General features: G+C 68.2%; 5 protein-coding genes and 1 long non-coding RNA gene across 10 annotated transcripts; 2 read left to right on the plus strand and 4 right to left on the minus strand.

The window, feature by feature from the left end:
- Positions 1–604: 604 nt before the first annotated feature.
- PMVK (phosphomevalonate kinase) lies at positions 605–2,138 on the minus strand. 2 transcript variants are annotated; one of them, XM_030025164.2, is made up of 5 exons: positions 2,013–2,138; positions 1,787–1,850; positions 1,282–1,434; positions 1,081–1,210; positions 605–863 (listed from the first exon to the last, which is right to left on the minus strand). In XM_030025164.2, the coding sequence occupies exons 1-5, from the start codon at positions 2,093–2,095 to the stop codon at positions 727–729; spliced, it is 567 nt and encodes a 188-aa protein (XP_029881024.1). In that variant the 5' UTR covers positions 2,096–2,138; the 3' UTR covers positions 605–726. The 2 variants fall into 2 exon arrangements, with proteins under 2 accessions (XP_029881024.1, XP_029881025.1); XM_030025165.2 differs by lacking the exon at positions 1,787–1,850 and having other exon boundaries at positions 2,013–2,133.
- A 476-nt stretch (positions 2,139–2,614) lies between these two features.
- On the minus strand, positions 2,615–6,299 carry PBXIP1 (PBX homeobox interacting protein 1). The gene is given in 12 exon segments (XM_030025158.1): positions 2,615–2,875; positions 2,955–3,346; positions 3,348–3,959; positions 4,066–4,191; positions 4,302–4,375; positions 4,473–4,496; positions 4,565–4,780; positions 4,872–5,016; positions 5,096–5,163; positions 5,245–5,347; positions 5,480–5,558; positions 6,214–6,299. Coding segments are annotated over 11 exon segments (1,902 nt in total). The 5' UTR covers positions 5,540–5,558; positions 6,214–6,299; the 3' UTR covers positions 2,615–2,793.
- A 155-nt stretch (positions 6,300–6,454) lies between these two features.
- On the minus strand, positions 6,455–8,510 carry PYGO2 (pygopus family PHD finger 2). Its single transcript, XM_030025161.2, is given in 4 exon segments — positions 6,455–7,792; positions 7,794–8,024; positions 8,109–8,158; positions 8,243–8,510. Coding segments are annotated over 4 exon segments (1,254 nt in total). The 5' UTR covers positions 8,367–8,510; the 3' UTR covers positions 6,455–6,943.
- A 295-nt stretch (positions 8,511–8,805) lies between these two features.
- SHC1 (SHC adaptor protein 1) lies at positions 8,806–19,573 on the minus strand. Of its 3 annotated transcripts, XM_041126049.1 has the most exons (14): positions 19,470–19,566; positions 17,225–17,313; positions 13,295–13,456; positions 13,014–13,084; positions 12,637–12,700; positions 12,239–12,358; positions 11,722–11,775; positions 11,536–11,587; positions 11,227–11,353; positions 10,939–11,107; positions 10,671–10,731; positions 10,382–10,549; positions 10,027–10,289; positions 8,806–9,759 (listed from the first exon to the last, which is right to left on the minus strand). In XM_041126049.1, the coding sequence occupies exons 2-14, from the start codon at positions 17,234–17,236 to the stop codon at positions 9,631–9,633; spliced, it is 1,452 nt and encodes a 483-aa protein (XP_040981983.1). In that variant the 5' UTR covers positions 17,237–17,313; positions 19,470–19,566; the 3' UTR covers positions 8,806–9,630. The 3 variants fall into 3 exon arrangements, with proteins under 3 accessions (XP_040981983.1, XP_029881020.2, XP_040981984.1); XM_030025160.2 differs by lacking the exon at positions 17,225–17,313 and having other exon boundaries at positions 19,470–19,573; XM_041126050.1 differs by lacking the exon at positions 19,470–19,566 and having other exon boundaries at positions 10,382–10,546; positions 17,225–17,476.
- Positions 9,929–17,795, plus strand: LOC115345780. The gene is made up of 3 exons (XR_005933182.1): positions 9,929–9,941; positions 12,184–12,194; positions 17,470–17,795. It is a non-coding gene; the product is annotated as an uncharacterized LOC115345780 (long non-coding RNA).
- On the plus strand, positions 19,556–20,852 carry CKS1B (CDC28 protein kinase regulatory subunit 1B). Of its 2 annotated transcripts, XM_030025166.1 has the most exons (3): positions 19,799–19,926; positions 20,397–20,524; positions 20,593–20,852. In XM_030025166.1, the coding sequence occupies exons 1-3, from the start codon at positions 19,868–19,870 to the stop codon at positions 20,643–20,645; spliced, it is 240 nt and encodes a 79-aa protein (XP_029881026.1). In that variant the 5' UTR covers positions 19,799–19,867; the 3' UTR covers positions 20,646–20,852. The 2 variants fall into 2 exon arrangements, with proteins under 2 accessions (XP_040981985.1, XP_029881026.1); XM_041126051.1 differs by lacking the exon at positions 20,397–20,524 and having other exon boundaries at positions 19,556–19,926.
- Positions 20,853–20,873: the final 21 nt, after the last annotated feature.

Raw genomic sequence — 20,873 nt, forward strand, 5'->3', positions numbered from 1 at the left:
CGGTGGGCAACGAGCCACCCTATGGGGGACCCTGGGCACCCCTTATAGAGCCCCCCCTGCCTCCCCTTATATAAAACCCCATAATCCCCTTATGGAGGCTGGAGATTACAGGCAGCAGTTGGAGCGGGTGCTCCCATGCTGGGAATGGGTCATGCCGTCCGTGTGTCCGTCCCCCCACCCCAGGGATGTCCCCAAGGGGGATCAGGGTGATGCCAGGCTCCCTAACACAGTGATGTGGTGTGGGGGATAGGACCCTAATGCCCCTCCCCAAGCCTGCAGCCCCCCTCTCACAGCCCCCCATGACCCACCCCCGGCCGTGCCCAGCTGCTGCAGGAGAGGAGCAGGTATTAGGGCAGGAGCCGTCTGCTTGGGAAGCGGATAATCCGTGGGGAATTGGCCACTGGAAGCCTATTAAAATACACCACGAACAGCCAGCTGGCAACCCCCACCCCAGCAGCGGGAATTAGACTGCACTTCTGCCCACGCCAAAGCTGGGGAGCCCACCCGGGGGGCTGGGGTACAGCCAGAGGTGCATCGCTTGTGTCCCCCAGCCCCATGTGAAGGTGTCCCCCCCCAGGGAAATGAGACACAGACCCACGGTGGCAGCGGTTCTCCATGTCGGAGCTTTATTTGCAGGGCAAGGAGGGCCTGCACGAGGCAGAAGGGGGGATGCCATGAGGCTGGGCAGGGGACACTGTCCCCAAACTCTGGCAGAGGGTCACCGAGCTACAGCCGACCGCGGAGCGACCGCAGCAGCATCTCCAGCTGCTCGTCCAGGGACCGCTCGTCCCCGTCGTTGGTGATCACCCAGTCGAAGGCCACTCCCTGGTCCAGACCGCACTCAGACTCGGCGTCATCCACCCCTGGGGATGAGCAGAGCCCAGATGAGGCCCCCAAGGTGGATCAGGATCCATCCGTCCATCCATCCCCCTGGGGCTGGGGGGCTTTACCCAAAACCGCCAGCTCCCACAGCCAGGGGATGGCAGTGGAGGCGGCAGAGCCGTGCCCATGGGGCAGCCGCAGTGCCGCGCAGCCCCGGGTTTGGCAGCGTGCGCGGGGAAGCACCGCTCGCTTGCTCACCAGTGACGAAGACCCAGTTCCTCCTCTTCCTCGTCTCCTCAGTGGCCACCACCCGCACGGTCTGCACCACATCACCATAGACATCCCGGAACCACTCCACATCCGAGAGGCGGCGCGTGTCGCTCACCACCTGTGCAGGGGGGGCTCCATCAGCACCCACCCTGCGCCCCCCGCACCTGCTGCGTGCCCCCCACCGCTCACCCACACCGGCTGTGCTGCCCCCTCCACCGCTGTCCTGCAGAAGAAGCCAGGGTCGGCACGGCGCTTCTCCTCACCCCAGCGGATCATGTCCTGCCGGTACATCTCCTTGTAGGCACTGGCATCCAGGAGCCGCTGGAAGTCCAGGCCGTGCTCCTGGGGAGAGAGGGGGTCAGCAGGCACGGCCTGTGCCATGGGGCATGGCGCGGCGCAGCATGGCATGGCACAGCAAGGATTGGTGCAGCACGGCATGGCACGGCAAGGCTTGGTGCGGCACGCCACGGCTCAGCACGGCGTGACCCGGTGCGGCATGGCATGATGTGGTGCAGCATGGTGTGGCATAGCACAGCGTGGTGCGGCAAGGCACAGCGAGGCACAGTGTGGCATAGCGCGGAGCGGCACAGCGTGGTGCAGCTCGGCACAGCATGGCACTGCTGGGCGCGGCGTGGCGTGGCGGCGCATGGCACCACGCAGCAGGGTGTGGCAGGGCGTGGCAGGGCCGGGGTACCTTGGCATATTGCTCCTTGAGGGGCCCAGAGAGGCGCAGGACGGTGCACACGTCAGGGCCCAGCCTGCGGGAGAGCAGTCAGCAGCACCAGCACCGGCACCGGCACCGGCACTGGGACCAGGACCAGGACCGGCACCGGCACCGGCACCGGCACCGGGCCCGGCCGGCTCCACCCGGGCAAGTCCCGGCCTCCCCGCCCCCCCGGTGCGGGCCCCGCCCCCGGTACCGGCTCCGGAGCTCCTCGGCCACGAAGTCCTTCCCCGACTTCCTCTTCCCGCTCAGCAGCACCACCGCGCGCGGCGCCGCCATCCGCCCGCCCGGCCACGCCCTCCGCGCGAGGGAGCCCTACCCGGACTGGCCCCGCCCCACCCCCTCACCCCCTTCCCCGCGGACCTTCCCCCCCTCGCGGGGGAGCCCAGTGGTACGGCCCGAGGAGGGGGGCGGGGCGCGGCGCCGCTGACTCCGCCCCTCCGGCGGGGCGCCCGCCTCACGGCGCCCCCTGCAGGGCGGGGCCGGCGCAGCGCCGCGCACCACAGCGGGGGGGGGGGAGGGGGCACCCCGAAACCCCGTGGGGACACGGCGCGACCCTGGCCCCCCCAGCACCCCCTCCTCCCCCCTGCACACCCCTTCCCCAGCTCCCCCCTTTCCTCCAAGCATGCCCTGTTCCTCCTCTGAACCCCCCTTTCCCCCAGCACCCCACTTTCCACCTGCACCCCTGTTCCCCTAGCACCCCCCGTTCCCCCAGCAGTCTTTCCCCCACCCCCCTGTTCCCTCCCCAGCACCCCCTTTCCCGTCCCCACCCCCCCTTTTTCCCCACACCCGCACAGCTCAGCCCAGCGGTGACTTTATTGTGGGGTGACAGTGCAGCATCACACAGCACGTCCCGTCGGGGACCTGGCCCTGTGGGGTGCAACAGCAGCCTCCAGGTCCCCCAAACACAGCCCATGGGGAGCCCTTGCCTGGGGGTGCTGGACGAAGGCTTGCAGTGCGGCAGCCGCCCCAGCACACTACGGCATTGCCCCCCGCGGCTCTACCCCCCTGATGCTGTGCTGCCGCGAGGCTTTCCGGCCCTGCTCCTTCCCAGCGGCACTGCAAGAGAAGGGGGGCCGTGATGGGGTGCCAGGGCTTGGCCCCTCAGGACCCCCTGGCACCGCCCGCCCCGGCTCACCCGCCGTCCCCGGCGTAATGCCGCAGCACATACTCCTCGAAACCGTCGGCCGCCTCCTTGTTGCCTTGCTCCTGCCGCGCCACCTCCTCCAGCAGCTCCTCCACGTCATCCACAAAGTCGACAAAGCGCAGGCGGTCGTGGGCGAAGGTGCCGTCGGCCCCGAAGGCGCCGTCCAGCCGTGCTGCCAGCCGCCCGAAGTGCCCCCCCCAGCCCAGCCGCCCCATGAAGCCCTCCAGCAGCCGCAGGAACTCTGCCTTCTGCACCGGCTTCAGCGCAGCCCCCAGCACCTCCCAGCCCTCCTTGCGGGCGCAGTCAGCCACCCCCGAGCAACCCTGGGGTGCCTGGTACCAGCTGAGAGGGGGCAGCTCGCGGGGGCCGCGCTGGGGGGGGGCCATGAGACGACTTCCCCCAGGCTTTCCCTGGCTTGTGCTCCCGGGGGGGCCGGGGGTCCTTCCCAGGCCTGTGGGGTTTGGTCTGCTCCCTCCTCTCCCGCTCATGGGGGCCCCGCCCGGCACCATGCCGCTTGTGCCACCTGCTCTCCTTCTTCTCTGCCTTGAAGGGCTTCTTCCAGGGCCCAGGGAAGGGCTCGGCCACCTCCAGCTCCTGGCCCAGGCGCTGCTCCAGGGCGCTCAGCTCCTCCATGAGCCCCTCAAGACTCCCGGGGCCCCGTGCCCGCTCCAGAGCACCCACCAGCTCCTGCCGCACCGAAGCCAGCCAGCCATGCCGCCAGGCACCCTCGCGCCGTGCTGCATCCTCACCATGGGCTGAGGCACCCGTGCTGGGGGGCTGCTCTGCCGCCGGCTCCCCAGCCCGGGGGCTGCCCGGTGCCCCTGCAGCTCGCAGGTGCTGCAGCTCAGCCTGGGTGTCACGGAGCGCGGCGGCCTCCCGCTCCAGTGCCGCGCGCAGCCGCGCATTCTCCGCGGCAAGGCTCTGCTGCTGCGCCCCAGCCGCCACCGGCTCACCCTCGCTCTTCTGCAGCAGGGCGTGCAGCTCTTCCTTGTGGGCCTGGGGCAGGGGGAGGGAGCGGGGGGGGCCGTGAGCGAGGTGGGAGCGGGAGAGCAGCGCCAGGACATGGCACCTGGCTTCCCCAGGCACGACCACGTTCACTCACCTGCAGCTCCGCCTGCATGAGCCGGATCTCCTGGTTCTCCTTGGCCAGCTTGTCCAGGAGAAGGCTCACAGACTGCACGCTCTGGGGGTTCCCGGCGTCTGACAAGGGGGCCTTCTGCTGCGAGTCCTGGGGGAGAGGAAGGATGAGGAAGGATGGGAGCCCCGGGGGGGCTGGGGACGCTGCCTCCCCTTGGCCAGCTCAGAGGGGCTGAGCCCCACTGTCGACCCCCTCCGTACATTGCCATCTGTGGGCAGCAGCAACTCCTGCTCCCTGGCTGCCACGTCCCGGCTCACCACGTTCTCCATGGGACCTGGAGAGGAACCAGTCAGGGACGTCTGACCATGGCTGAACGTCCAGGCTGCCGCAGGGCTGTACCCTGCCCGGGCAGGACAGTCCCCCATACTCACCATCCACCGGGTCGTAGATGCCACCTGGGGAGAGGAAGGGACAATGAGGGGGACACCGAGACCCCTGCCCTGCCCCTGGGACCCCCACTCACCGGAGACGATCAGCAGCCCCACAGCCACCAGTGCCAAGGCACCCAGCAGGTACTTGCTCATGCTGAGCCCATCCCCGTCACCGGCATCCAGTGTCCCTTGGTGCAGGGCAGGCACAGGAGGGGGGGGCCCAGGACAGGGCTCGTGGCCCTGCCGTCGCCGCAGCCCCTCCACATCATCGTCACTGCCGGTGCAGCTCCCCTCCTCCGTTGGTGGCCCTGGGGAGGGACAGGGGGACCTCCAGGGAGGGCCTGTGCCCCAGCACTGCCAGCACAGACCCCCCCAGCCAGTCCCCTCCGAGGGCCTGACCTGCTATGGGGCTGTCAGGGCAGGGTCCCGGCTCAGCCTCGGCATCGTGCTCCTCCTGCTCATCACCATCCGGCACATCGGGCTCTGTGGAGCCATCTGGGGCAGGCACCGCCCCAGCCCTGGGGTCCCAACACTCCTCCAGATCCTGCGGGCACAGGCACTGAGGTGTCACATGTCCCCACGGGGTGAGCAGGACCCCAGCCCCTCCCTGCTCCTGGGCTTACCCCCAGCTCGCTGCTCTCTGGGTGCTGGGTCTGGCCGGGGAAGGTGGCTGTGCCATTGGCGGCCACAGCTGGGGAGAGGCAGAGAGCGGCGGTGAGCCGGCGGCACAGGGGAACACCAGGTCTGCCCTGTCCCCACGGCTGCTGCCTGCCTGTGATGGTGTCCTGCGTGCCTTCCTCCTCCTCCAGCTCCTCATCCTCAGCCCCGTGGGAGGCCAAATCCTGCTCTGGACCCACCGTGTCGACAGGCAGACACTGGGAGAAGGGGGGGGGGGGGGGCAGGTGGCACCTTCGGCCTCAACCCCCATCTGCCTCCCTCTGCCTGCAGCCCTGCCCACAGCTCCGGGCAGGCCATGGGTGCTGCCCTGGGGTGTCTCCAGCCCTCACCTCGCCGCCCGCCAGCACCCAGCTGTGGTCCGAGACCCGGGATGCTGTTTTCTCTGCCATGGGGACAGCCCAGAGCCACCTGCAAGGAGATGGACGGATGGAGGGACAGACAGAGGGACAGGTGGAGGGATGGAGGTACAGAGAGACAGAAGTAGGGATGGATGGAGGGACAGATGGAGAGACAGACGGAGGGATGGAGGGACAGACAGAGGGACAGACAGAGGGATGGAGGCACAGACAGGACACGACCCAGCTCCCAGCACCGCCAGGATTTGACTAGGAGAGTTGCGGTCCCTGCTCCCCAAACCCTGCCCACACCGAGGGACCCCCGGCTGCTGCAGGGAGCAGCCGCGGCCGAAGCACCGGCCGCCCCAGGAAAACCGGACCCTCCCACCGGGCCCCCCCCCCGCCCCCAGCTGCCGCCACGGGTATTTTTAGCCGGGTGATGCTGCCCGACAGGTGGACGGGGGACACGGGGCCCGGCATGGGGACACCGGGGTGCCGCAGGACGGCGGCGGTACCGGGACCTCGAGCAGCCCCCGCCCCCCCAGGTACCCGGAACCGGCCCCGCACGGTGACACCCCCTCCCTCCCCGCCCCTGCGGCCTCAGCACCGGGCTGTGCCCGTTCAAGCCGCGCCCGCTGTGCAACCCCCGGCCCGGGGTCCCCGGACCCCGCCCGGGGAAGCGGACTCCGCCGCGGCGGCCCCCGGGGCCAGGAGGAACCGGGCGGTACCTGCTGCCGCTGCCGGCCCCGGCCGCGGTCCCTTCCCCCGGGAACTTTCCCCGGTGCCGGTCGCCGCCCTCGGGAAGGGGCACGCACGTGACGCGAACAGCCAATGGGGACGGGCGGTGGCGGCGACGGACCAACGGGATGGCCCGGGGCGGGCACGTGGGACCCCTCCGGTACCGGACACCCCCCACCCCCGGTACCGGACAACCCCCCGCCCCGGCGGGAGCGGAGCGAGACACTGAGATGCGGGTTTCAGAGTTTTATAGCGACGGTACAAAAGTTTCCATTAACGATCGGCTAAAAGAGAGGGGCGGGGAGGCACCAGGACTGTCCCGGGCAGCGGGACTGCCCCGAGCATGTGGAAGGGACACCGGGACCGCCGCACAGCCCCGGGGGAAGTCGTGGATGGTGGTGGGGACCGGATCACACACACACACACATGCCCTCCAAGGGCACTGACCCCACCAGGCAGAGCTGGGGGGGGGGCACCGGGGAGCCTCAGCCCCCGCAGGCCAGTGCACTGGGGCTGCAGCCCCCCCCCGCAGCAAAGGGCTGGCGATGGCACAGCCAGCACCGGCCCGGGTCCCAGTGGCAGCTGGTAGAGCCACAGCCGGTGCCTGGCACCATCTCTCTGGCTGGTGGGGGGGGGCAGCGGCGGCGGCAGAGGCTACAAAAAAAGGGGGTTTGGTCCTAAATCGGCAGGGGAAGCTGCTGGCGGCAGTGGGAAAGCAGCTCAGCCGTCGTTGGCAGCCACCAGCTGTCCCAGGCCCTCCCGGACGTAGACCGACTGGATCTCCTTGGTCTTCAGGCAGAAGTCGCAGGCCCAGACGGCAGAGGCCTCAGTGGTGAGCAGCCCATAGGCATTCTCCGTCATCCCCGTGCACTCCCGGTGGAACCACTTCTGGCAGGAGGCCTCGCACAAGATGGCGTCCTGGTCGTCGTTCACCTCGTTGCGACAAGCCCCGCAGGGGTACACCAGCCCCGGCGGCGGCTGGTGCCCTGAACTGCCGGCTGCCTTACCGGGTGGGGGTGGCGGGAGGCTGTTGGTCTCCGGGGTGCCAGCACTGCGGCTGGTGCTGCCAGGGGCGAAACCGGGCTGTGCCCCGTTGACGGTGGCGGGGGAGCCCGAGTGCTGCTCCTGGGCGAAGGTGCTAGGGGTGGGGTTGAGGTTCTTGCCCCCCTCCTCACCGCCGGCAGGGAAGCCGGGGTCGGCCCCAGGGAAGGGGCTGGCGGTGGGGGGCAGGGGGGGCACGTTCTGCCCTGGGCGCTGCATGGGCGACTGTCCAAAGAGGTTGCTGGGTTGGCTGAAGCGCTGGGAGGCCGCCGGTCCCCCGGGGGGGTTGAGGGCTGGCCCGGGGCCCATGTCTCCCCGGGGGGGCTGCCCCACAGTAGGGGAAATCATGGGCCCGAAGCCCCCGACGGGCCCCTGCAGGAGCTGCCCCGCGGGGGGGCTGAAGTTCTGTCCGAGGGGCTGGCTGAAAGGCTGCCCCGGGAAGCCCATGCCCCCGGGCTGGACATAGCCGGGGTTCTGGGAGGGCATGCTGAAGGCCGGGCCCATCTGCCCAGGGGCGAAGGGGGGGGGGCTGCCTCCGCAGGGGCTGGGGGCCTCCGCCGTAACCGGGGGGCACCTGCGGTGACATCCCCCCCTGGACGCGGAAGCCGCCGAAAGGCACGGGGCTGCCCAGGAAGGGGGCAGGGGCTGCGCCCACCTTGGGGGCCCCAAAATCATCCTCGAAGGGGTTGGAGGCCACCAGGTGGTCCACCATGGGGGTGGGCGGCGGGGCGAACTCCGAGAGGTGGGAGTAGGCGGGGCCCTGCAGGGAGAAGGCGCCGGTCAGGGCTGCGGCCCCCCCCCCGGCCCCGGCCTCGTTCCCGGCCCCGCCGCCGCCCAGCCCTACCTGCGTGTTGGACTTGCGCCGCTTCTTCTCGGGGCTCTTCATCTGCAGCCCTGCGGGGACAAGCGGGGCCGCGTCAGCCGCAGCCGGGGCTCACCCCCCCACGCCCGCCCGCTCGCCCGTCCGTCAGCGCTCACCTGCCTTCCCCTGCTTCCGGCCGGGCCCGCCGGCGGCGGCGCCACCCGCGGGGTGCGGGGGCCCCGGCGGGGGCGGCGGGGCCGGGACACCGGCCTCCAGCTTCTCCGCGTGTGGGGCCGCCATGGCCCTCACAGCCGGCCCGGCGCCATGGGCCCGCCGCCGCTCCGCCTCACGGCGTACCCCACCGGAACCGGAACCAGACGCCGAGCGGACCCAATCACTGCGCGCGGGGCGGGACGAGGATGCTCGGGAGGCGACCACCACGCGTCTGGCGGGAAGGGGGGGAGGTCAGGGCAGACCAAGTGCAGCGCCGGGTGGGGGGGCTGTTATAACGCGACGAACCATAAGCCAGGCCCAGCCGGGGGCTGGGGGGGGGGGGCCGGACCAACCAACTACACGACGCGGGGGCGGGCTAAAGCAGAGCGGCATGGACCATGTGTAAGGCCCGGGAGGGGGAAGAAGGGAGTCGAAGGAACCATGTGCCGACCGAGGGGGCAACGCCGGCGCCAGGGGCAGGAGGGGCCGTGTGCCCGGTGTTCCCCTCCCCACACCAGCCAGGGCCTAGAGAAATACCAACTTTAATACCAACCGCCGGTTCCTTTGGTATAGCGGGGCCCGGGGGAGGGGGGCCGGGGCTGCGAGGGGCAGGGCTGCGCTTTGGCTTGCGGGGGAGTAAGACCGTGCATGCAAGGGGAGGGGGGGAACGACGCTCCTGCCACCCCCCCCCCGGGGCTGCCGGAGCCGGCCGTGGCCAGCCGGGACCCCGGGGGGGGGCAGGCAGGGAGGGGGTGCAGAGGAGCACATCCCAGGAAGGGGCACGGCAGGAGCTGGGAGCACGGGGGGGGGGGGGGGGGGGTCTGTCCCCAGCCCCGCGGCATTGCATAAGAGTGTGGGACCTGCGGGGTCAAGGCACAGAGTTAACACGTAAAGTGATCGGGTACAGTGGGTGGCAGGGCTGGCCGGGCCTTGTGCTTGGGGGAGCGGACCCCTGCCCCTCAGCCCCCCTCCATGGCCCATGGGCAGGGGACGATGCTGGGGGGCATGCCCCCGGCTCGCGGCGGAGGCGGCTCGATTCCGCCAGCCCTGAGCCCATGCCCACGCCAGAGAGCAGCCACGGCATGGCAGCAGGGCCGGGTTTTGGTAGGAGCTGAGCTGCTGTGCAAAGGCTGGAGCTGGGGGGAGGCAGGGGCTTTGGCAAGAACAGCCCCCCACGCTGCAGGCAGCTCACACCATGCTGCCCACAGCCACCACAGGCACCAGCTCCACGTGGCAGAGGGGGACAGGCCCCGTCCCTGGCCAAGTCCACGCTCAGTCCCAGGCAGAGTCCAAGGGCTCCCAGGGGCAGGGAGCAGAGCTGGGGGGCTGTGCATCGGGGCCCCACAAGCACTCAGAGTCTCCTCTCCACAGGCTGCTGCAGGCACATCTCGCTGCCAGCCGAGATGATGGGTAGGTGATTGTCCATGTGGTAGCTGATGAGGTGACTGACGCTCTCAAAGCGGTGGTCTTTCGTCCGCACCTGGGGGGGCCGGGGAAGGGGCACTCGGGAGGCCGCTGATGGCTGCACAGGAGGCCAAAGCCACCAGCCTCCATGGGCTTAGCACCAACTGGAGGGGAGCAGCCCTCACCCCCACGCTCCACCAGGCCCTCACCATCCCCCAAGCCAGCCCAGAGACATCTCCCCCAAGGAGTGACAGGGAAGTCCAATGCCCTGGTGGCTCTTGTAACCCCCAGGGCCCCCCCAAGCTGTGCCAAGCTCTGTCCTCAGGGTGTTACATGGACTCACCACTCCCTCGGGATCGACGAGTAGCAGATGCTTGGGCTGCCCACCCTGCAAGCCGGTCAGCACGTACTGGCCCGGGGTGGTGGTGCTTTCTCGCACCAGGAAGTCTCCATTCACCTTCAGCAGCTTCTCGGCCTCCTTGCGGTTCATCTTCCCATGGTACCAGGGCTCCCGTCTCAGCTGCTCCTCCATGGAGGCCACCACCTGGGCAGGGGGTAGCCCCATGGGCACAGATGGGGGGACACGCAGGGCATCTTCAAAGGGCTCTGCAGGGAGAGAGGAGCCAGGGGGGACCGTGACCAACCTCACCACCAACCACCCCCAGCCCAGACACGGCTGCACTCGCAGTCCCACTCACTCATGTCGAAGAGGTCTCTCTGGGTGCTGCCGTTGGCCGTTGCGGGGGTGCCAGCGGCCGACACTTGGCGTGTCTTCTCCATGTTCTGCACGTTGACATAAGATGGGTCATCAAAAAGGTCTGTGCGGCCAGATGCGCCCACTGGAGCCAGGTATTTCTCTCTCCCTGCTACCAAGAGCACTGTGGTCAGCAGGGCTCCAGCCTGCCTCGGCCCCAACACCAGTGCCCACTGCTGGAGCACTTGGGGTCAAGGAAACCAGATGGGGTCTGGCCACATCCATCGTGTTACCTTGTGCAGGAGTGTGCTGCTTCCGGGGGTCATACTCCCCACCAGACGACTGGCCGACAGGCTGCAGGGAGAGGTGGAGGGTGAGCCCCACTGCGCTCCCCACCCCTTCCCACTCCCAACATCCTGGGCTGCTAGAGGTGCCAGGGAGACATGTGGCACAGCTCTCGTGGCAGAATAACCCTCAGCGAAGAGCCCATGGTCCCGTTGGGGTCCCTGCATCTCCCTTGTAACATGGAGCCTCCCCACAAGGATGCACCCAGAGCCTTACCAGCGTGGCCCCCAGGTGATTGGGGGTCTGAGCAGCCCCATCCCGCAGCCGCATGTCCACAACCCCCCCAATGGGAGGCTCCTTGCCGGGGAAGTCATTGTAGTACTGGTGATCCGGGGCTGGTTCCTCCTCTTCTTCATCCCAGGCAGAGCCATCAAACCCTGCCATCCTGGGAGGGCACAACACAGATGAGCAGCTGACAGCAGCCAGGACTGCATCCCCTCTCCAAAACCAAACAATCTCAGACACCCTCTCACCTTTCTCCTTCCCAGACAGCCCTGCCCTTACCTGTCGTGCGGTGTCACCAGCTTCGGGGGGTTCTTCAGGTACTGCTTGAACCGCAGCTCGAAGGCCTGCCCAATGGTGCTGATCACATCCTGCGCCAAGCCCTCAGGGCACTCCAGGATATGGCAGGCTGGGGAGGGAATGGTGGGATGGGAGCATGGAACCCCAATGTTAAGTTCTCCACCGCTCGAGCCTGCCCTATGCACCCCAGAGCTTCCTCACAGGGGACCTGGTGCCTTCCCACCACACTGAGCTCTGCCTAAACATCCATGAAACGGCTCTGGCATTTAGCACCCTCAGCAGCAGCCTCACCTCTCTGATTGACGGGATCTTTGGCAACATAGGCAACGTACTCGGCTGTGTCCTGCGGGCGAGACACCAGTGGTGAGACAGGGCTGCCGGGGAACGCGGTGCCTGAGACTTTGGGGAGAGGGCAGGAGAGGCACTGATCCCTAGCATGGGGCAGGGCATGCGTGGACAGGAACCGTGTGTACTCACCGGGTCTCCCCCAGAAGCAAAAGAGATGGACTGCATGTGGTGGTTGGCAATGATCTGAAAGGCAGAGAGTTCGTTGGATGCAGCCAGGAGCTCCTCTGCGCGCAGCCAGAGGCAACACCTCCTGCCTGTCACACTCCTCCTGGGGCTGGCCTGGCACAGGGGCTTAACAAGCCTCCGGAGCCCTGGTTATGAGCCACAGACCACCAGGAAAAGGGCTGGGACACCAACAGGGCCACTGGGAGCAGGGTGAAAACCAGGAGACCTGTCCCCAGGCCACGGGATTTGGGTCTCTCAGTCTCCAGGACAAATCCTGCCAAGCATGCAGGATATTGCTCCAACCTCTTCACCCTCAGGGACTGGGGGGAGGTGGGCACTCAGCAGGTCACACAGCCCACCCAGTCATCCCTTAGGGAGGCTGGGGACATCCCCTGCCCCAGCAGGGTCCGGGGTGGGGGACACAAGGATTCCTGCTTGTCTAAAGCCAGCCACCCAGCCCCTGGCACCTCCCCACTCTCACCTGCTTGCAGTCAGAAGCCATGAGGTTGAGGCTGCTGGTGGAGATGGTCAGGGTGATGGGCATGCCAGCAAACTTCAGGTTGCTCTTGCCCAGGATGGAGTTCAGGGAGCGGCCGCAGGGCTGGGGACAAAGAGCAGCATGGGGAAGGGGCTCCCCAGGCCGGACACAGCCTGGCTGGGGGGGGGACAGGGCACATCCTGCTGCCCTCCACAGCAGAGACAGGGCACCTCATCCTCACCACTGCTCCTTCTGAGCTCCACTGGCCTGAGCCATGGTGGGAGATCAGAGCCTCAGGCTGCCCAGCCTGGGCACGGCCAGCTGAGCTGGGATCCAGCCCTTGGCCCCATGCCCAGACGGCCGAGCATGCTCCCCCCAGCAGCGCCCCAGCCCAGCCTCACCTTCCTCCTCCGCACAGCTCCCTTGGCACCGGGCACAGCCTCGCACACCAGCCCGATGGCCTCCCTGCAGGGAGCACAGTGGGATGTCAGTCCACCCCAGCGCCTGCCCTCCCCATTCCCCTGTGACCCCCCGACCACGGGACCAAGGATGCGGGGACCAGCACAGGCAGAAGGGACAGGGTGACAAATGGGAAGCCCTTGGGCAGCGCTGGCCGGGGCCCTTCAAGCAGGGGAAGCATGCTGGTGTTAGTATTTGATGGGGCTGCGGGCAGCCTGGCCCCCACCAAAAGTCCCACATGCCACCACCAGGGGCTTGTGCGGGGCTCAGACCCACCCCACCCCAAAAGTGGCAGCCCGTGGGGAGAGGCAGAGCTCACCTGGTGACCTGTGTCCTGGTGTTGAAATCCAAAGCCCTCATGGACTGGAGGACTTCCACGCAGCCCATGTACTGGGGAAGAGAGCAGGGTCAGCCTGGGCAGCCCCGGGGTTTGCTCCCCATGGAGCTGGGGAGGGGGCTGGGGCCCCAAGCCCTCTGGCTCCACAGCGGTGACCTCCCCGGGAATCCCACTGCCCACCTGCCACCCTCAAGGAGCATGTCAGGACATCCCCAAATCCCCATCATGACCCTTCCCATGCCCCCCCAGTCCCCAGCACTCACCCGGACGTGGTAGGAGACCCCGGGGCCCATGATCTTGTCATCCGGGTGCAGCCAGCCACGGGTGGGCTTATTGACGAAGCTGCCGTGGCGGGTCCATTCATCACCCCCCAGCTGGCCGCCTTCCACCCGCGTCTTCTTCCCGCAGCTCAGCTTGTTCATATCCTGGGAACAGACAGCGAGAGGTCCCGCTGAGTCGGGGCCGGCAGCCCCCCCCCAGTGCCGGTTCTAGCATCCCTGCAGGGCCGGGCTCCCCTGGACTGCTGCCGGCCGAGGAGCCCCGCAGGCTGAGTAGGTTGGCAGGGTTCGAGAGCTTCAGGTTGGCCATTTTGGGGAAGAAGGAGCAGAGGGTGGTGGGGCTGTCCTCTGACTCAGGCGAGAGCTCTCCAAGAGGTGCCGTGGGGCCGAGGGAAGAGGAGGACAGGGAGCCAGGCAGAGACCGCGTGCCTGTGAGGGACTCCACCAGGGAGGCTGGGACCCCCACGCCCCCCACAGCCTCCTCCAGAGAGGAGACGGACTCGTTCCGCAGGTGGCTGTATTTGCTCTTCTGCAGGAGATCCATGCTGGAGAGAGGTGAGAAGGGCCAGGGCTGTCCCATCCCGTCTGGCAGCAGGGTGGAGGCAGCCAGCCGGGTCTCATGGGGGCCCCATGGAGAGTCCGAGCGCCTGCAGCCACTGGGAAGCCACCCCCAAGAAGAAGCCTCGGCCAAGCTCTGCACCAGGTCCACGCCAGCCTGGCATGGCTGGCAGGGAGAGCTGGCCCCAGGACACCAGGCAGCAGGTCCAGGGGCTGCCCAGCTCTGTGCCGTTGCAGCTGATCGATCACGATTGGCGTCAGCAAGGATGCGCGGATCCAGCCAGACGGAGAGCGACCCCACGCTCCCACCGCGACGGGGAGGAAAATGGGGCTGCGGCTACGCCCCAGGGAGCCGCCGGCACAGGGAGGGGGGGCTCAGCACACTTGGCCCCCAGCCTGGAGGTACTCAAGCCCTACAGCCCCATGTCGCTCCTGCACCGGGCCAGCAACAAATCCCATTGTCTTCAGCTGAGGCCGGATCCAGCCCCCTCTGCCCCACTGCCGGGTCCGGCACGGCTGCCCTCCACCCCAGCCGACTCGCTTCAGCCCCTGTGCTGCCCTGCTGTCGCCAGCCGCTAAGAGGAAATCAAAAGCATGAATATTTAAAGCCCTGAGACAAGGCAGCCACAGAGCGCATCCAAGCCCAGCCCAGCCCCGCTCCGAGCACTGTCCAGGAGCGAACAAGGTCCTTCTGTGGCGGCCAGCGCTATGCAACCCACGTGCTAGCAGCAGGCAACTGTCGTTGGCTCCCCAGGCTCTGCTGGGGGGAGCGGCACCTGAAGCCGGGGGGGGGCCGCAATGCTGAGATGCTGCCGGTGCTTGCAGCTGCCTGGGATGCAAGGACATCCAGTCCTTCGTGAGCGCAGCTCCGGGCACGGATCTTGCCCGGAGGGCTGGTGGGAGGAAGAGGAGGATGCCCAGGAGCAGGATAAAGGTGGGCTGTCGGCAGGGCTCAGCACGGGCCCCCGGCCGCGGTGGGGAGCCGGCAGGAGAGGTGGCTGCTGCTAATTGCTGCTGCTCCTTCCCGCATCGCAGCCGGCACTGAGTGTTGACTCCTCCCGGGAGAGGAGAAGGGGCTGCCGCTAATCGGAAGGGCCGTGCTGACTCACAGGCGGCGGGGCAGGCTCTGCCCGCGGTGGGGGCTGCGTGTGGGCTGGGGCGCAGCGCAGGAGGGGCTCCTGGCGAGGGGTGGGGACCCAGTGCCTATCTGGAGCAGAAGAATCAAGGTCACAGGCGGAGCTAGCAGGAGCAGGCAGTGAGAGCATACCGGGGGCAAACCTCGGCCCTTTCTACCATGGGGAGCTGGACAGAGCCCCCACCGGTGGGTGGGGGTGTCAGCGGCAAGTCTCCACTGCTTCCCCCCATCCTTGACACACCGGCACACCGGTGGGACCTCGGGCCAACCCAACCACAAAGCCCACGCTGCTCTTCACAGCCTCGTCCACCTTAGCCTCCCCGCTTCCACCTCCCGTGGGCTGAAGCAGGGATTTCGGGCAGCCCCGCAGCACCCAACCCCTCTGACCCACCATGGGCCAGGGCCTTCCCAGGCACCAGGCGCTCTGCAAAACCAGCCACCGAGCCAAAACCGGGTAAATCCAGCCTAAGGAAAGGGCTCTCCCTGCTTGGGCCCGCTGCCGGGCGCTGCTCAGCCCTGGTGGCTGCCCGCCCTGCTTCCCAAACGCTGGCACACCGCCACGGGGACAGGGAAATGGAAGCCAGGACGGAGCTGGAAATAGCCTCCTGCATGGTGCAAGGGGCCATGGCTCACAACGGCGGGTCCATCACCTGCCCCCCTCCTGGTGCCAGAGCATCGCCTCGGCCGCACACACCGCCTCCGTGACCACCAGCCCCCACCTCAGCCACTGGCAGCGGTGGTCCCACAGGCGCAGAGACTGCACCAGCCGTCCTGCGAAGCGCTTGTCCCCACCAGGGGCCCCCTGGCCGCTCGGTGCTGTGACCTTCCTGTGGCCAGCAGCACCGCAGCTCTAAAGAAAAGCAGGAAGCCCGGGGCCAGGGAGCCAGGAAGCCACCAGCCCCACGAGGGGCCAGCCACAGCCCCCAGTTGTGTCGGGGGAAGCCCAGCTAGGCGGCATTGAACAGGCACGAAGCAGTGGGGTTTGCTCACAAGGGCCTGGCCGCTGGCAGATGTGGGGCTGGGGTCCCCCCACATGCCCAGCACGGGCTCCATGAGCCCCAATGCTTCCTCAGGGCCTTGCCGGGATAAGAGCAGGAGGGAACTACGCAGGGGCAGGGAGGTCTCCTCAGCCCCTTCCCACTACCCCAGGCCCTGACTGTCGCCCAGACAGGTGACAGGGCTCAGAGCAGCCATGCCCAACACGCACCAAGGGGCTGGCACGCCCCAGGAGCCGCAGCCCCCTGCTCAGACAGGCCTCTGCTTTTATAAGATGGAATGACTTCTGATTTTATCAGAACATCCTGAGGCCAGCCGGCCCACGTCACCCTGCCAGCCTGCACTGGCTGGTGAGGAGACATATTGCTGCTCCCAGCCCTTGGAGACCAGAGGTGTCACTGCCGCAGAACCCCCAGCCCCAGAGCCCACCCCAGGGTGTCAGAGACCCCTTCCCAGCAGGTTCAGAGTGCAGAAGGCAAACTGAGATGCGTGCAGAGCCGTGGAACAACAGCCCTGCCTGAACAGACAGCCCTTGAGCCCCATCCAGCAGGCAGCAGCCCTTCCCCTTGCCAGACAGGCCAGCAGCAAGCTCCTGCCCCTGCAGCGGAGGATGAACAGAGCAGCCAGAACAACCACCCCCGAGGAGCTCTGGGGACACGTCTCGTGCCCTGGCAGCAAGGAGAGGGGCCAGATCCTCCCCGCACGTGGGAGAGACAGAGGGACGTGGGCTACTTTTGGGCGCCTGGGGCTGGGACTTCATGCACAGCCCGGGGCAAGGAAGAGCAGAGAGGGGACGCTCGGGGCTCTGCTACCAGGTCAGCACCCGACATCCTCCCAGGAAACACAAACTCGGAGCTGAGTCAGAGACCTGGAACACGGCAGTGGTTTGGCAAGAAATCACAGCGAGGAGCAGGCAGCTGCGCACCAGCCGCTGCCGCACGTACCCGCCTTGCCTGGGGCAGGAGACCCCCTCGGTCTGACAGTGGCCACACTGGAGAAGCAAAGAAACACTCAAATCCAGCCAACAGCTGATTTTTTTCCCCTGAACATCACAACAGCATCACACGGCATCTACATGTTCCTGCGTGCAACCTCTCTGCCGCACCGAAGAGGGGCTGGGAGATGCCAGCGGAGACCTGGGGAGGAGGCTGGGGCCCTGCCAGCGGGGAGAGAGGGGAGGCAGGATCCACCACCGAAGCCACCTAGCCCTCCACCGAAGTCCTTACCACATACTCCATCGCTGGCGGAGGGCAGGGCAGGGCAGGCCCCGGGCAGGGAACAGAAACGCACAGCCCCTCTCGTCTGGCACTCCGACCTGCGGTTCAGGGACAAACAGGGAGTTAGCCAGCCCTGCCCTGGACCGCCGAGGCAGTGGCCCTGGCACCAAGAGGCAGACCCTGCTCCTCCTCGCTGACCACAGGCAGACGGGGCTGTAGCAGCCATACAACACGCTCCCAACACAAGGGGTGAGAGCGTCCAAGGGAGGACAGCACTGGGATAGGAGCACGAGGCTGAGCCTGGCTCTGCTCAGACCTTGCCCACACCGGCAAATGGTGTCAAGGGCTGAGAGTCTCTCCATGACCCGAGACAAGTGTTGGAGCCCATCCCTACCCAGCCCCAAAACCAGTGCCCAGAGGCCACACACAAGCAGGGAGACCGGAGACAGCCCAGAGGGGCAGAGCTTCCCCCTCCTGCCCACCTGCCACCCCCTCAGCTAGCACCCTGCTGCAAAAGAATGTGCAGAGCCCCTGGGGCTGTGGCCCCCTCCTCACCAGGGGAGCGGTGAAGAAGGGAGTCGTGGAAAGAGGCTATGAGAGGGGAGCCAGGAGGGGGAGAAAGCTCTGTGAGGGGAAAATAAGGCAAGTGAAGCAGGAGCAGCTCCAGAGCCACTGCCCTTCTCACTCTCACAGCCCAGACGATGTGGTCGGAGCCAGGCCACCGAGCAGCGCAGGGCAACAAACATGATTTACCTCCTTGCAGCAATTGTGCCCTTATCTGGGGCCTGCAAAGGCTGTGCTGGAGCCCACGTGGGCGCTAACGTGATTAGCTCAGGAGGCAGTGAGATAAGGAAGGCCCTGCTCAGCAAGCACAGTGGCACAGATCAGCCCTGGGCAGGGCCTGGCAGCACCATGCCAGGTCACTCACTACCAAGCAAAGGCAGCGAAGAGGCCCTTTGGACACCAGGAGCCGAGGCTGGCAGCAGGGAAGGAGGATCGGGACCCTGACCCAGGCGCTCAGCCTCACCGAAGCCTCCATGGGACCCAGCTGTGTCCCCACCAAGGAGGGGACACTACCCTGCACAGCTCCCAGGGGCACAGGTGACCCGGCTACAGTGCTCCCCCACCAAAGGGCTACAGGTGGATCCTCAGGCCCCGCTCAGCTGGGAAGAGACGGCATCTTCAACCCTCTGGAACAGACCAAGGCCAGGGCATCTCTGGGGAGTGCTGCCGAGAGCTGCCCTTTGCCCACAGGCATCCACAGCGCCAACCTGGCGGGCAGGGCCCAGGTCACATTCCCTCAGGACCCACGTCCAGGGTCTCCCTGGGCCAGGGCAGAATGCAGGTGACCCTATCCGAGAGATTCAACTGGAGAAGCAAGGACAGCCTGCGAGGGACGGACAAAACACACTGCCAGGGGGAAGGCAAAAGCCTGCAAGGGGGAATGTCTACCCCTGTCCACAACAGCCAGGTCTGCTCCGGATACTCTCCCCCTGCCTTCCTCCAAGGCATCAAAGCGCAGGCAGGCTGAAGGCAGGATGGCAGGAGAGCTCACCCAGGCACCATAGAGGCCAAGGATCCCTCCGAATCCAGCTGGTGCCCCATCCCTGCTGGGGGTCATGCCAGTCTGGGGTCCAGGGCTTTTTCCCAGGCCCCAAGAGCATCCCCGGAGCCAGCCTCACTCCCGTGCACCACACCGGCACACGGTCCTGAGCGCCCGGGACGGGGTGACCCGAGACAGAGCCCAGCGAGCAGCTCTGGGCACGTACAGCGGCCGCCACACCAGGGGAGGGTCCAGGGCACCAGAGCCACCCCGAGCCCTGAAGGCGACCGAGCAGCTGGCACGGCCCGGCACCGCCCCCGGCTGGGCCGCCCAGGGGAGGGGGCCGGGCCCGCCCCGCCGGGCCCCGAGCCCCCCACTCGGCTCCCCCGCGCAGCGGGGGAGGGCAACCCGGCTCCCCGCAGCGCTGGGCCCCAGGGCCGGTTGCGGCGGGACAACCCGGTCGCTCCGCGCAAGGCAGTGGCGGCGAGCAGTGCGCGCCAACGAGCAGGGAGGACTCAGCCCCGGCGGCACCGCCGCCGCGGGGGTTCCCCGGGGCACGGCCCGGCACCACGGGGCCTCGCCCGCCCCCGGGAGCCCCGGGCCTGACGGCCGCCGGGGGCCCGCACAGCCCGGCCGCTTCCGCGGGACTGCGCGGGCCGCGCCGACCCCGCCGCGGCCCCCGGGCGTGGCCCCCCCGCCCCGCGCGCTCACCGGGGCACCATGGGTCTCGAGCCGGTCTCCTCCGGTCCCGGCGGCCGTGAGGCCCGCACCACCCGCCCGCCCTCCCCGCTCCAGCGCCGCCACTCACTTCCGGCCTACGCCCTCCAGCGCGGCCTCACCGCGCCCCCGTCACGTGACAAGCGGGCCAATAGCGGGCCATACCCGACCCGCGGGGAAGAGGCGCCGCGGTCCCGCCCCGCCGTACGAGCGCCGACCAATGGGCTCCCGCTCCGCCTCGTGACGCGCGGCCCGCTCTTTGGCGCCGACCAATGGGGGCGCGGGGCGGCTGCGTTTGAAAGCGCCGGGAGGGGCGGTGACGCCAACGGGTCGACGGGGCGCTGAGGTGAGGGGCGCGGCGGGGGCTGCCGGGAAGTGGGCGGACCGCCGGCATGGCGCACAAGCAGATCTACTACTCGGACAAGTACGACGACGAGGAGTTCGAGTACCGGTGAGACGGAGGGGGAAGGGAGGGCCCCGTAACGGCTCCCGGGAGGGGGTGGGGACTGGGGGGGAGGGGCGCGCCCCGGTGATGGCTCCCCGGTGGGGCGGGAAGGAGGTTGTCCTGGTAACGGATCCCCAGGGAGGTTGGGGGGGGGAAGGGGTGTCCCGGTAACGGATGCTCGGTAAGAGTGGGTCGTCCTGTTAGCGGTTCCCCGATGGGGCGGGGGAAGTTGGTCTGGGTAACGGTTCCCCGGCGGCGGGGGGAGGAGGCCGTTAACGGCTCGCTAGCGAGGGGAGGGGGGCGGGCGACTCACGGCTCCCCCGGTGGGGCAAGAGGGGAGTTTTCCCTCTAGCGGCTCCCCGGTGGATGGGGTGGGGGGGCCTGGTCCCGGTAGCGGCTCCCGGCGGGGAACCTGCAGCCGGGGTGGGGGGCGGGTCCTCGTTGCCGCCGCCGTCTGAGGGTGGGGGAGGTCGCAGGCACGTGATGCTGCCCAAGGAGGTGGCCAAGCTGGTGCCCAGGACCCACCTGCTGTCGGAGTCGGAGTGGCGGAACCTGGGGGTGCAGCAGAGCCAGGGCTGGATGCACTACATGATCCACGAGCCAGGTGAGCCCCGCCGGGGGGGCGGGCGGCGGCCGGGGGGGCCTGGCCTGACCCCCCACCTCCCCCCTCAGAGCCCCACATCCTGCTGTTCCGCCGGCCGCTGCCCAAGAAGCCGGAGAAGTGAGCGGGCCCCGGCCCACCGAAGCCCCCACCGAGACTGCACCTTCCTCCTCCTCCTCCTCCTCCTCACTCCCGGGGGGGCTTCACCCCGTGACCCTCGGGGCCGCCTGGGCGCTGCCCGGGGCGGGGCCTCGGCCCCAGTGCCGGGGGCGCCCTTCCTGCCGCCAGGCCTGAGCACACGCTGAAGCTTCAATAAATGGATGTTTGGGAACTCCTGTCTGCTGTGTCGGGT

The sequence above is a fragment of the Aquila chrysaetos genome, chromosome 9 (assembly GCF_900496995.4).
Source record: "Aquila chrysaetos chrysaetos chromosome 9, bAquChr1.4, whole genome shotgun sequence".
Taxonomy (NCBI): Eukaryota; Metazoa; Chordata; class Aves; order Accipitriformes; family Accipitridae; genus Aquila; species Aquila chrysaetos.

Coding starts and splice junctions, on each gene's coding strand:
- PMVK (XM_030025164.2), bottom strand. CDS start 2,095: ATGGCGGCGCCGCGCGCGGTGGTGCTGCTGAGCGGGAAGAGGAAGTCG. Junction 1,435..1,786: donor TCAAGGAGCAATATGCCAAG/GTACCCCGGCCC, acceptor CTCTCTCCCCAG/GAGCACGGCCTGGACTTCCA. Junction 1,211..1,281: donor GGGCAGCACAGCCGGTGTGG/GTGAGCGGTGGG, acceptor CCCCCTGCACAG/GTGGTGAGCGACACGCGCCG.
- SHC1 (XM_041126049.1), bottom strand. Junction 12,701..13,013: donor ACCAGGACACAGGTCACCAG/GTGAGCTCTGCC, acceptor TGCTCCCTGCAG/GGAGGCCATCGGGCTGGTGT. Junction 11,776..12,238: donor TGGCTTCTGACTGCAAGCAG/GTGAGAGTGGGG, acceptor TCTGCCTTTCAG/ATCATTGCCAACCACCACAT.
- CKS1B (XM_041126051.1), top strand. CDS start 19,868: ATGGCGCACAAGCAGATCTACTACTCGGACAAGTACGACGACGAGGAG. Junction 19,927..20,592: donor GACGAGGAGTTCGAGTACCG/GTGAGACGGAGG, acceptor CTCCCCCCTCAG/AGCCCCACATCCTGCTGTTC.